The sequence below is a fragment of the Vombatus ursinus genome, unplaced genomic scaffold (assembly GCF_900497805.2).
Source record: "Vombatus ursinus unplaced genomic scaffold, bare-nosed wombat genome assembly UNPS02000577.1, whole genome shotgun sequence".
Lineage (NCBI taxonomy): Eukaryota > Metazoa > Chordata > Mammalia > Diprotodontia > Vombatidae > Vombatus > Vombatus ursinus.
Genome location: NW_020940355.1, coordinates 10,160,114 through 10,174,533, shown reverse-complemented (window position 1 = coordinate 10,174,533; position 14,420 = coordinate 10,160,114). Strand labels below are relative to the sequence as shown.

The following is a 14,420-nucleotide window of genomic DNA, read 5'->3' as shown; positions in this document are numbered from 1 at the left end:
TTTTTTTTTTTCCTTCATGTTACCTGGTTTAACTTTTTGATGGTTGACTTTTTCTCCCTTAAAGTCACTAGCAGGTGAAGGGGATATATCTTTTCTAGTAACTGAGGTCACGATGAAGGCCCCAGCCAAAACAGAACTGAGTATATTGTCAGTACAGTTTCATGTTAAAAGGTGTTTTGGGCTTTTAAAATTTGTAATCTTTTTGCATGCATGCATGAATTCTTTTCTGTGGTGCAGTGGATGGAGTGCCGTGTGAGTCAGGAAAATCTGAGTTGAAATTCAGACCCCAGACACTCACTAACTCGGTGACCCTGAGCAAATCACTTAATTTTTTTTCCCCTCAGTTTTCTCATCGTAAAGTGGGGTTGGGCTTGTATGCTAGGTGGCCAAGGTAGATAGAGTAGATGGAGTCAGGAAGTGGATGGCCAAGTAGATGGAGTCAGGAAGGTCTGAGTTCAAATTTGGCCACAGATAAGTACTAGCAGCGTGACCCTGGGGCAAGTAACTTTACCCTTTTGCTTCAGTTTGTAAAATGAATTGTAGAAGGAAATGACAGACCACTGCAGGTTGACATTGTTGCCCAGGACACTGAATGGCCAATAACCTAGGATCACACAGTTAACATGTCAGAGATGGGACTTAAATCCAAGGCGTCCTTGCTTTGAGGTCAGCTCTGTTCACTGAGCCATGACAGACTGACTAACTTTATTTAGCTTGTAACAGTCTTTTTGATCCTGCTTTGTCCTCTTTGCTAAATTATTTAAATTTCATATTAATATTCATTATGTGCAGTGGTGTACAGTTTTCTTTTTTTTCTCTCCCTGGTTTTGGTGATAAAACCATATTTGAATCATAGAAGGAGTTTGGTAGGATCTCTTCTATTTTTTTGCAAACATTTTGCAGAATAATCAGAATAAATTATTTTTTGTATGTTTGATAGAATTCATTTGTTAATCTTTCTGGTCCCAGTATTTTTCTTTGGGAGTGCATTTATGCCTTGTTTTTCTGAAATTGCTTTATTTAAATTCTCTTTCTTTTCTGTTAATTGGGATATTTTATGTTTTTGTAAAAATTCAACTATTTCTTTTAAGTTGTCAGTTTGTGGCATATAACTAGGCAAAGTTGTTTTTAACAATTCATTTGTTGTGAAATCTTTCATTTTTAATACTGCTGATTTGGTTTTATATATATATTTTTAATTCGACTAGTTTAATGATTTCACAGTGGATAGACTGCCACTGCTGGCTGGGCCTGGGGTCAGAAAGACTCATTTTTTTTATTTCAAATCTGGCTTCAGAGGTATACTAGCTATATGACCCTGGGCAAGTCACTTAACCCTGTTTGCCTCCTGTTTCCTCATTTGTAAAATGAGCTGGAGGGGGAAATGGCAAACCACTATAGTATGTCTGCCAAGAAAACTCCAAATGGGGTCATGGAGAGTTGGACACAACTGAAATGACTCAAAAACAACTTTTTTTTTTTTGGTATCAATTTAGTTTTATGTTTTTTACTTCCAGTTTTGTTAATCTCATGTTTGGTTTTCATAATTTCTATTTCGTAAATTCAGTTGGGATTTCAATATGTATTTTTCTAGTGTTTAGTTGCATGTTTTAATTCATTGATTCTTCTTTTTTGGTTGATAGAAATGTTCTGGAGTTTTAATTTTTTCCCTCTGGACTGCTTTGGCTACAAGCCAAAAGTTTTGATATTTTCTCATTGCCATTTTTAAAAAATTAGCTATTGTTTTTCTACTTTGTTCTTCAACTTTTTATTTTTTTATTTTTAATTCAACATTACTGTATTTTCAGTTCAGAAATGTTCTTCTTCCCATTTCTTTCCTATCCACACTGAAAATACAGAAAAGAAAACTCATTGGAAATATGTAGCTAAGCAAAATAAATTCCTGAATTAGGAATGTCCAAAAAAATAGGCTTCCATCTGTCCTCTTTCACCTCTCTGGAAGTAGATTGCATGTTTCCTTATGAATCTTCTGGAATCATGGTTGCTCATTGTGTTCGTCAGATTTCCTATGTTTTCCAAAATTGCTTATCTTTATAGTATTATTGTTATCATAGAAATGGTTTTCCTGGTTCTGTTCACTTCACTCTTGTCCCTTTCCCCAGTTACTGTTGATCTCCATGGCACTTCTCCTTTGGAGTAGTCTTGTATTGGTAGGCAAGACAAATCTAAAATTTAGAAGTTGAAACAGAAGGAAATAACATTAGAGTGTGTTGCTCAGAGATCTTTTTTTCTAAAGGAACCTATAGATGGAGGTTTTTTTTTGGTTCTTCAATTAAGTAACTTGGGAATATGTTTTACTTGTGTTGAATGGAAGTGATCATCTAAATATCTAACGTATTCATCTTCCCTTATTTTGTAAATTAACTTCCTTAGGTTTCTTCTTAGGTTGAAAATAGAAAGTTGACAGATGCCCTTTCTGAAATGTGGTATAGCCATCTCAGAACACACCCACACACACACACACACACCCACACACACAGTTTACATTTTGTTTTATTTGTTCCCATTCCTTTTCTGCAGTAGTCTGGTTTTCCTGATTATTAATCCACGTCCTTCTCCTTCACTGAGGATCACAGATTCAGATGGAAAGATTGCATAGGTCATCTCATCTTGTTTCCTTCATTTTTCAGATGAGGAAGCTAAGAGAAGAACCAGAAAAGTTAATTGACTCCCCCATGGTCACACAGTAGTCTGTCAGAGTCACTATCAGAATCCATGTCCTCTGACCCCCGGTCCAGTGTTCTCTGTAGTTATACCATTGAGTTGAACTTAGAATTGAAATCTAGCCTGTTTGGATTGTACCTCCTTTGGGGTAAAAATCATGTTATCTGCATGGTTATGGTGAAAAGGGCAGCTTTTGGTGCAGACACAGTGGTGCAGTGGATAGAATATTGGACTTGGAGTCAGGAAGACTCATCTTCCTGAATTCAAATTTGACCATTTACTAGCTGTGTGACCCCAGGCAAGTAATTTAACCCTGTTTGCCTCAGTTTCCCCATCTGTAAAATGAGCTGGAGAAGGAAATGGCAAATCGCTGTGGTGACTTTGCCAATAAAACCTCAAATGGGGTCATGGAGATTTGGACACAACTGAAGTGATTGAACAACCATAGTGAAAATAGCCCTGAGTCTGGAATCAAAGAGCCTTGGGTCTAGAATCAGCAGACTGGAGTCCAGATCCTGTCTTTTGCACTACCTATGTGATTTTTACTTCCAGCTTTGTTAATCTCATGTTTGATTTTCATAATTTCTTTTATTGTGAATTCAGTTGGGATTTTAAGATGTGTTTTTCTAGTGTTTGGTTGCATGTTGGGAAACTCACTTAACTTCCCTTCTGCTTAAATTTTCAAAGAGCTGTTTGGATTAGATGGCCTCAAAATTCCCCATCAATTTTAAATTTAGGATCCTTCTCTCCACCATGCTGCAGTACCTTTTTTTTTTTCAAGCTTTCATCTCTCTCTTGAGTTGCTGTTTTGTTTCTTTTCCTAACTTAGTTCCATCAAGAATACTGCCACCCTTCATCTTCATCTCTCATGTCACCCCGCTTTTCTCTTGTCACATGACCCTCTACAAGCCCTTATCACCTCTAGCATGGGCAATGATAATAATACTAACAACAGCCATAATAATGGCTTTTATTTATATGACACTTTAAAGTTTACAAAGAACTTTACAAATATCTCATTTTATCCCCATAAACAACCCTGGAGAACTAGGTGCATTTATTGTCCCTATTTTGCCTATGAAAAAACAGATGCAGTTAGAGCCAAGTTTCTGAGGCTAGATTTGAACTCATTTCTCCCTGACTGCAGGTCCAGCACTCTATCCACTGTGCCACCTAGCTAACTCTATGGATTATAGCCATATTTGCCTATTGGTTCCCCTAGCCTTTCTGTCTTCACTCCCTTTTCCACTTAGCTGCCAGACTGATGACCCTGAAACACAAGTTCAACAGTGTCACTCTCTTGCTCTTTATGGGGGGGGGGGGAGTCAAATTATTCCTTCTCCTGCATTCTGCAGTTTAGGCTGTCTTCTATACCTAGCTTGAAAAAAAAGAGGCATTGTAGCAAACAGGTTTAGCATGGTGGAAGGAACACTATCTTAAGTATAAAATTGTAGGGGAACTCAGAGGCCATCTAATTCATACACTGTAGAATCCTTAGCTTTCTCCCTCCCCCAAATATAGTTTAGGTACCACCTCCCATGAAGGCCTCACCCGGTCCCCGCTTTGTTCAGTTGTTACTGTGGTGCCTTCTGCCTCCCTGACCCCCCATGACAGCTTCTATTTGTATATGTTTTTATCTCTGTATGTCTTGCCTCCCCATCACTATACCGAGTACCCCAGGAGAATGGAAACTCTTTAAGAGAATGATGGGTAATTTTTTTTTTTTAAATTGTGTGTGTGTTTTGTTTTCTATCTTTGTATTCCCAGAACCTAGTACAGTGTCTGGCATGTAATAGGGACTCCAAAATGCTTGGAAAAATTTTTTTTTAAACTTTCCCCAGTTTAAAACAAACAAACAAAAAAAGATGCTTTAGAACTTGTTAGTATTCGTGATAATACGCCTCCATTTCTAAACTCTACTCGTAAAAATACTTGGTATTACTGATTATCAGGTATTTAAGGGAAGTTTGCTGCGGTTAATGATTTGTTTACTTTTAAATGATCCATGAAAAGCCCTGATCAACAGAATAGAAGTGGCCATGTGGTTGGGTTTGCTGCCTAGGTGGCTGAAATGCCACAACCTCCATCCCTCCTGTGTTATAATGCTTTCTGACATCCTGGACATGGGTATTGGACACAGTTCTTCTTTGAGAAATTTTCTTGGATCTGAATCTGAAGACTTGCCTAGTTCTTTTGAGTAACCCCCCCCCCCTTTTTTTTTATTCCCCCCTCCCCCTCTCTTCTTTCTTTATTATCTTCAGGATGACAGTGATGGGATTCCGTGGTCAGAAGAAAGGGTGGTACGCAAAGTCCTTTATTTGTCTCTGAAGGAGTTCAAGAATGCACAGAAGAGACAGCATGGTGATGGCATTAATGGGAGCCTGAAAACGGTGAATGGTAAGTTGACTCTTCTCTGACATGGGGAAGGATTTCTCCAGTCTTGGTAATGCTGCTGAATTTGGAGAAATAGTTGGTGCCTTTGCAGCTACCTAGGAGAAAAATCTTTAATTCTTCCTTCGTTTCTCCACGCAGGTACCTAAAGTTGTCAGTGTGGGTGGATAGGGGCTTCCATTTACGGCCCCTTTATTCCAGTACAGTGGTTGTGATAGGCCAGTTGGTCCTCGAATTGTTCTGTGTCTCATTTACACTGAGCCCCAGTCATTCTTGAGTCCCCGGCTGAAGGCCACATCTTCTTCAGTTTACAATGGTGCCTACCTGATGGAAGTCTTGGGATTTGTCTTTGAAGATCCAGTCCACACTGGCAGACAGCCGTTTGTTCCTTCTTTTCCCAACCCTTCCAAGGACATAGAGTAAAGCACAAGCCCCTGTCTTAGATGGGTCTCACCCATTGGTGTGGAAGACACTTTAATGTTACTTGTCATCCTTTACAGCTTTAAGATTTATTTTTTTAAGCACATAATTCTTTCTGCCTCACCAAGCAGGGCAAGGGACTTTAAGTATAGATAGAAATAGGTCTGTTAACTGTTGTGCTGCCTAAATTGCACAGGATTCCATGAAACCCTGAGAAGACTGCTTGCCCTTGGTATGTGTCCCTATTTGAGTTTATCCTGGCACCCTAATTTTTCCTTTGGTAACATAGATTGTAGTGTTGGAGCCACTTGGCTAAGGCTAAGTCGCCTGGACCAGAGGAGATGTGAGGTTGTGGATTGTCTCGCCATCAGTGACAATGGCTTCAGTGGGACTCCCATTCCGTCTGCATTTGTGGAGAAGAGGGAGAAATTTGAGCAGATGGGTGGGTTTATTCTTGTAGGGAGTAGAAAGGAGGCCAGGTCACTTCTGTTCTGCTTCCTGAACTCATGCTAGATGTTTTTTTTTTTCCCTCTTTGGTAGCACATGCCTGTGCTTTGAGGAAATCTAGTAGTCACGCATGTGAACCTTGATAACAAGTCAAGGAAAGGATATGGTGTCTGATACCCTCCTAGTTTCTTAGCTGTAAGGGGAGTTGCCTGGAAATCTCTTGTGGAAAAGGTGACCTATGATTGCTTTTTTATGGCAGGGACATGCTTTTTTTTGGGATGGGAAGGTTTGGGATTGGTGAGTGGTATTGATTGACAAGAGAGTTAAGTCCCAAAGATGTCTCCTTGACTCTTGTAGTTTCAGTAGGATCTCTGCATACAAGCTAATACATGTGTGCATCTTTCTTCTCCTGATATGGAGATGTAGTTTAAAAATATTGACCCATCTTCTGTGATTCTTTTGATTGGGTCTGGAACCTATAAGATGCAGTGTGGTATAGTAGATAAAAAAGATCTCGGTTCAAATCTTGCCTCGAAAACTTACTAGCTTTGTGGCCCTGGACATTTCATTTAATTCCCTCTAAGCCTCAGTTTTCTTATCTGTAAAATGAGGAATAAACAATCAAAGGGGCATTTATTATGTACCAGGAAGTGTTAAGAATAATAGTTGTGATGATGATAGCTAACAGGGTTGTTGAGGGTCAAAAAAGATAATGTATTTTTGTAAATCTTAAAGAGCTTTATAAATAGTCAAGTACAATTGCTTAAAATCTATGCCTCCTATGTGTCTGAGACACTAGACTACCTCTCTCTTGACTGAACAGCATGTTTAGAATTAAATCCTTGTTTTGGGAATAAGTTCTATACAACTAGAAGTGAAGGAGGGAATAGTAGCAGCCAGTGGCCCCAGCATGTTGATTTAGTACATAGGGAAAGAATTGTTTGAATCAGGTCAGCAAAATAGAGAGAGGATCTTGTTTATTCCCCCCGAATCCTTGTAATTCATCTAAATTATTCGCCCCCAACATGTTCCCTTTGAGTTTCTCGGTGTCTGGCCTACCCATGCAGGTACTCGTCAACACTGGACAACTTTACAGGATGGTTGGATGGTAGTTACAACAATCATTATATTCCCTCCCTCTAGGGTCTGATTTTTTTGTCTGAGAGTAGAGAGTGGAGGCTGGTGTGGGAGAGCCCTTTGACTGGAGACCAGTAGCAGATCTATCCTCTGTTATTTTATTTTATTTATTTTTTTTTTAAGACTCAGCTGTAATGGAAGATGAGCCTTAGGATGGTTTCCAACCACAAATGTCATGCAGACTTCAATAAATCTCCTTTTGAACTTAAGGAGGGGAAAAGGGACTTTCTTTAAAATTGAGCTACCTATGAAGTTTTCAACAAGTCATAGTAGCCAGGTGTTTATGGCGGAGCAAACACTGAGTTTAGGTAACACAACATAAATGCTAAGATCATCCATTCCAATGGCAACCACAGTGGCTGAATAGAGCTCCTCCGAAGAAGGATGTAATTATGAATTTTGTCCATCTAAGACACGAAGGTTTCTTTTAGTTATAAGATGGCTCATGTGTCTGTTTCTGTTTAATTTTAGTTAGTTTTTCTTCAGGCTACAAGAAACTCAGCCTTTGTTGGTAGATATCTTATATTCAGCCAGTAGTTCTTAGTAAATAAGCATACATGTTTATAGGATCTGGGTATTTAGTTCTGAGGATACTGGGCCTTCTAAACAAACCCATTGCTCGGCTTTCCCTCCCTACCCAGGAAGCACTTTTTTCTTTCTAGAGGGTAGGAAGTGAAGCAAACTGAAGGAGAGTGACCTGGCTGTGGACATCCCTGGAGGCTTTGGGCGATGCTACACTGGACCTAGCACATGGCACTAGGGTGGCTGGGCTATCACTGAGGCTGTCATGATGGGGCTCAGTAGCCTGTCCCATGAGAGACTCCTTTTCCTCATTGCTTTTGGGGTTTTGTTGGTAATCAGTATTGCAGTTGGGCTGTGAATATTCACATTCATAGGCTACAGAAGGACCTCTGCTCTCGTACAGTGCATCTTTGTTCACTTTTTAGTTGTATTTCCTCTATGTGGGAAAATAGAATCATAAGGAAAATGTTTCTTTTGTTTTGGGAAGCCCTTTGTCATATTAAATGAGATATTTTCCCTTGGATTATTGAAATAAGTTGAGCTTTGGAAAACCAAGAGGGATGGATACAAGCTGTGCAGTGGTTACCTTGATTATTACTGTTGTTTTTCTTTCTCATCTCCATCATTTCTCTGTTCCCTTTCCCCCATACCCTAAAGTTTGTGTGGAGATAGCACAGAAATATTTTAATTAATGGTAGCCCCTAGCATGAAGTATAGAATAAGATTTTCAGAAAAGAGAGAATTCTTGGTTATCAAGTCTAGAATTTACCAAGATAATTTGATGATGAATATTTCACATTTAAAATATGTTGATAGAAAATATAAATGTTGGCTTGGGGGCTATGGAATACCACTGGGAGAAAGAGGAGGTGGCCAGATTTTGGATCAAAATAGAACAAATTAAGCTTATTTTAATGTAAAATTTTTTTTCCTGCATGTGATTTTTTAATATGTACTTAGTTTTCTATTTAATATTTTAGAGCTTTTTTTTTATTTAACAATACTGACAATACTGCCCTTGTCTCTGTGTCTGCATTTTGTATTTTTCTTTTCTTCTTTTCTGAGTATTTCAATTGTACTTTGCCTTCCTCTCTCCCTCCCCTTCTTTGCCCTCCCCACCCCTTTCTTCTCCCAAACAGATCATTCCAGTTAAGCAAAACAAATTCTTATATTGGCCAGTATGAAAATACAAGCCTCGTAGGAGGCCTCCAGTTCTCTCTGCTAACAAGGAAGGAATTGGAAAGGGGAAGAAGGGAATAAACATCTATATATCACCTACTTACTGTGTGCCAGGTGCTTTCCTAAGTAAACACTTTACAAATATTTCATTCGCTCCTCACCATAACTCTGTGAGGTAGGTACTGCTATGATCTCCATTTTAAAGGTGAGAAAATTGTGACCCTGTGCCCAGGGTCACACAGCTAATCTTGGGTTGAATTTGGGTTTGACCAGTCCTCTATCCATCACACCATAAAACTCCCTAGGCAGCACAAATACTAATTCATTAGCTTTCTGGAGCGATGATTGATCATTACATTGAACAGAGTTCTTGAAGTCTTTCAGACTTATTTTCTTTTGCATTCATTTCAGAAGGCAGTTTTCAAAATTTGAATATTTGTCATTTAAAAGACTGTGTGGGACTTCTTGGCAAAGCGTTCCTCTCATTTCCTTCAAGTCGTTACCCGCTTAATGTTACTCCCTGCCCATGTACAGACACATACATTTGGTGTAGATTAATTTGCAGCCCAGTTTTGAAAGTAACTAAAACCTCAGCCTTTTTGTCTTCTGTGAAATCCTGGTATATCTATAGTGGGGCTGGCTGTCAGTATGGTTCTCCCAGTGTTAGTGGCAGTAACAGCTAGTTTTGTTGACGCAATCCTGTTGCCTGGCTCCAGGCAAGTAAGACAGAGCGGTTAAGTCTTAGACTTTGCAGTCCATGTCCTAAATTTTTACTCTTCCCTCTTAGAATTTTACAGTGAGTGGGGATAGTGAGATGTTTTTTGTCAAGGTTGAGTCAGCTGGAATCTTGTGCATTTCTTTTGGGTTATCTTCGAAGGAGACATAGCCGGGGTTATAGCTGGAGCTGTTTGGAAGAGCATATGAGACAAGGCAGATCTGTGAATTCTGGAGTTTCGTTGTGAACCCTGGTTTTGCCTCCAGCCACTGTTTTCTCTTTCTGACGTTTAATTGACAGTCACTTCAGAGTCCTAGGAAGGGGCAAATTCGTCAGAGATTACCATAAGCTGAAAATGAGGCCTCCTTTTTCAGGGCTCAGTGCTAACGAGGCTGTTTTCCCTTTTGCCCTCCAAGCCCGTGGCCTGCTAGGTCCAAAATTAGGGACACTTAAATAATAACATGGTACACAAATAATTACACAGTAATAATGGGTACACATAATTATAGACTAAGTGAGGAGGGAGTTATTAGCTGTGTTTGAAATTCGTTTACTTTCTATAAATAGCGTCTGAGATCCAGCAGCTTCTCTGGCCAGACGAAGAAATCTTGACTAGATTGTAGAATGAAGATGTGTTCTGTTCCCTGCTGCCCCATTGAGGGCATTTATGTACAATTGCTTTTTAGGGTAATGTGGAGAGGACAAAGAGAATTTTGGAACCTCTTGAAGAGTAGGCAGCAAAATATGTGAAACCTTACTTGGAAAAAGAGACGTGGATAAGTGGTAAGAACAATTTCTTAATGCCAGCATTCGTAGGTGGCTTTGGTGTAATTACCAATAGTTGAATTGGTAGGCAGACAGAACTTGATGTTTTCAGTCTCCTTTCTTTATTCATAGGCACAAGTGATTCATTCATTGTTTTCCTCTTTTCTTCCTGACTTGGGCCTGGTTGCTGATTCTCTCATCAGACATGTAGCCTCACTTGATACTGTAATGAGCAAAAGAGGGCCTCTGACTTTAAACCAGCTGTGTATAGTGAATGGCAAGACACATTGTGGTCATAGCTCTATTTTATAGTCGAGGTGTAAAGTTTCAATCACTGATTTATACTTCTTTATTTTATTTTATTTTATTTTTTAGGCAGTTGGGGTTAAGTGACTTGCCCAGGGTCACACAGTTAGTGTGTCAAGTGTTTGGATTGAGGCCAGGTTTGAACTCAGGTCCTCCTGACTTCAGGGCTGGTGCTCTATTCACTCTGCCACCTACCTGTCCCTGTACTTCTTTAAATAACAGCATCTAATGGTTCAGTTTTGTTTTGAGGCTTCCTGAATGTTAATAGCTATTCTGAAATGGATTCTTCATGTCTATGGTCTCCTTATGTCCATCGAATCCTCCCTCACCTAGCATTTCTGCCTACTGAAACCCTTCTCTTTCTTATTATGTTAGCTCACGTTTACTACATCGTACTTTTATGGCTTGCAAAGTGCCTTTCTTTGGCAGTCCTGTGAGGAAGGTCAGGTGGAGGGGTGACAGAATGGTGAGGCGGCTTGCTCCATGATCAAGTTGTCTGAGAGGAAGGTTGCTCTCAGTTTCTGGAGGTGCCTTCTCTACCCTGAAGTTGTCTTTTGGGTTCTTTTTCCTTCTCTCCTTTCTTTTTAACTGCTTTTCTTTATCCTATTTTTGTGAACAGTCTTGCCCTGATTTCCATTATAATTTGTATAGGTCTTATCCACCCCATCTTGATGGCTAGCCTTTTGAGATCAGGGTTTTCTTTTTAAATTAAAAGAAAAATCGGGAGCCCCCAACTACCTAGCATTAATATCATCAGTGAACTGGATGGCTTTATCTCGGTACTCATCAAACTGCCCTACTCTTAGAAGCTGAACCTTCAGTTGTGATTAAAATGGTGTGAGTTTTTTCCTGGAAAAATACTCCATTAAAAAGTTTTTTTTACTCCTTCACACATTCCAATTTAAGAGCCATTATGGAAAATTCCAAGGTACTTGAGATAAGGATAAAATTTTTCTCAGGTAACTTTTATTCTTCATTTGAATATTAAGGGGAATTTTATCATCTATATGTTCAGGAAAACCCTGAAGATTAGAAATCTAGGTGTCCTGTGTCTGGGTTATATTCAGATCTCGGTTTTGGTTTGAAGGTGCAGGCCAGGTTGATGTGTCAGAGTGGAGGATAGTTTGATTGCGTACAAACTCTTCAAGATTGCTGGGTTTTTCCCCATCATGATTCTTGGATTTATTTCTTCTTTCATTGTGTAGATTTGTCAGTCACAGAATTGTAGCCTTTTACGTACAAGGAAAGCAATAATTGATAGCCTGTTTTGTCCAATTCCCAGATTTTACAGATGAGATGGAGAAAGGTTAACTAGTTAGTTTATCCATGCCTGGGAAAATATGGCTCGGCCTAGATCATTATTGGTGCTGGAAAACCAATGTATTACTTTACTAGCTAAAACATCCTTTTGCAATTGGGAGGTTTCTTGGTGAGGATATGAAATTGAGGAAAAGAAGGTGCCTTCAGGAAAATAGGTCTTACTCTCTGATAGGGTCTAGGATCCTAGGTCCTACTTGGAAGGAGACCTCAGAGGCCATTTAGATTCAACCTTTTATTTTATAGATGGGTAAAGGAAGATCATTTGAGGACTTGCTTGCCTCAGGACACACAGGAAGTAGGGTTTGAATCCAGTGCCTTCTGACACTTGTGTTTTGACCTGGTGTAAATAAGTCTTATTTGGCAGCATTTTCCTTCTCTGATAGACTTGTTTCCTAAGGGTGCCTGGCTTTGTGTGTGGGGTTGGGTAGGGGAGGAAATGGGGAAGCCATCCCACATGGACAGAAATTCTTGGTAAGCTGAGGTTCTTGCTGCATTTGGGGGACTACAAGTAACAGCTTGGATTCACACCCAGGCATATCTCATCTCCTCCCTCTCTAATAAAGTTCATTGCTATGGCAAGCCTGCCGGAGGAGATCTGAGTGTTTCCAAGTTGGAATCCAGATTTAGTTCTGGAAGTGCTTATCGCTAGACGGTCCAGCCCCCGAAAGGATCTCATGCTGTTCTGCCTATAGCCAAAAGAAGGTTTCCCTTCATAACAGTTATATTTGTATAATCCTAATTAGCCTGGCTGTTCTGGAAACTAGGTGTTTCTGTCCATCCATCCAACCATCCACCTGTCTCTACTCTCCTCCCCATCTTCCCAGCAGTCTTCCCATCCCTGTCTTTCATAGAGCCAAAAGAAGGTGGCTAACTGGAATGACTTTTTTTTAAACTTTAGGCACCAGATCTTCAAAGAGATTGAGCCCCGCCATGCTTCCTAAAAGCAGGTTCTGACCATGCTGGGTAGACATCTAGGGTTACCCTGACTATGGTAGGGTAGGGATAATTGGAATTGATTGTATTGATCCTGGTACCTTTGGATAGCCTGATGTAGGACAAAATCTGGACTTAAACTACAGTGTATGTGTGAGTGTTTACCTTTATGGTGTTTTCAAGGTGCATGTGTTCCTTTGAGAATCCTGTTGGCATGAGTGATTAAATTTTAAGGTACTTGAGTAGTTCCTCCCCTCCTCTCTCAAATTGGTGTTTTTTTGTACAGCCCATTCATTTCAAAATATTACTCCCTGGCCCTCACACCCACCTAGCAAAGCATCCATTTTTAACAGAATTAAAAAGAGAGAAGAGACAGTTTAGCAGTACCAATCATCAGTGATTCAAAATACATATTAAGCATTGTGTCCCAGACTATCTGTTCAAGTTAAATCATAACGCATTCATTAAGAACCTACTATGTGCTCGACACTTTTCTTAGTGCTAATAATACAAGGAAATGCAAAAACAGCTCCTGTTCTGGAGGAGCTCAGATTTTAATGGGGATTGGGAGGGGAGGGATTAATATATAAATAAGTCAATAATTAGGTCTATACAAAATGGAAGGTTTATCTCATGGGGAAGGTATTAGTTGACTGAACTTTTCTAACAGTCTGTGCAGTACTCCACGGTGTTCAGCCTTTGAAGTGAAATGTTGCATTTTCTTAGGTCTTCTTCAGGGCTCTGCTTGGCCTAGGGCCAGTTCAGGGTGTCGTTTTCATTTTTTCCTCTTTTATAATATTTGTATTGTTTTTATGGTTTTCCTTACTTCATTGTACATTGTTAATCTATCAATCTTCCCATGTCTTTAAATTCTTAGTTTCTTATAGTGCAGTGATATTCTATTAAATTCATTTGTCACAATTTTAGCAATTCCCCAATTGGTAGGCAATTATCTTGTTTCCTGGTCTTTCCTGCCTTAAAGAGTGCTGCTACGAATATCTTGATATACATGCAATCTTTATTTCTGTTGACCTCTTTGGGATACATAACAAGCATTGGAATCTCTGGAACAAAGAATATACACATTTTATTCACTTTTTGGGGAAGCATTATTACAAATTGGTTTTCAGAATGGCCAGACCTTTTCCAGCTGCTATTAATGAGGCACATTCTGTTTTGCATATTTGTTCTCCTGTTGGCCTAGCATGGTGCCTTGCACATGGTTCAGTAAGTACTTATTGAATGAGTGAGTACAGTGTAAAAGGTAAGAAATGCTGGCATGTAGAACCCTGCCCTCTTCACTGACATAGGGGTTCTTAACCTGGGTTCTATAAACTTGCTATTAAAAAATGAAAAAAAAAAAAACCTGCCTTTTTTTTTTTGTTACTGTATTTCAACATAATTGGTTTCCATTGTAATCTTATGTATTTTATTTTATGCATAAAAAAACCTGATTCTGAGAAGGAGTCTATAGACTTCCCACACTGCCCAGGGGGTCCATGGCAGCAAAAAGATTGAATGCTTACTCTGCTGTAGTGTATTTTTACTTCTGAGCTGCTGTGGTAGGCCCTGCAAAGGCTTTTATGAGCATTGGCTTCAG

General features: G+C 39.5%; 1 protein-coding gene across 1 annotated transcript in view; it reads left to right on the top strand.

Annotated features, from left to right (window-relative positions):
• Nucleotides 1-14,420, top strand: part of JARID2 (jumonji and AT-rich interaction domain containing 2) — a 308,221-nt gene that overhangs the window by 109,475 nt on the left and 184,326 nt on the right. The window contains 1 exon segment of the mRNA XM_027876570.1: nt 4,947-5,082. Coding sequence (XP_027732371.1) covers nt 4,947-5,082 — 136 coding nt within the window.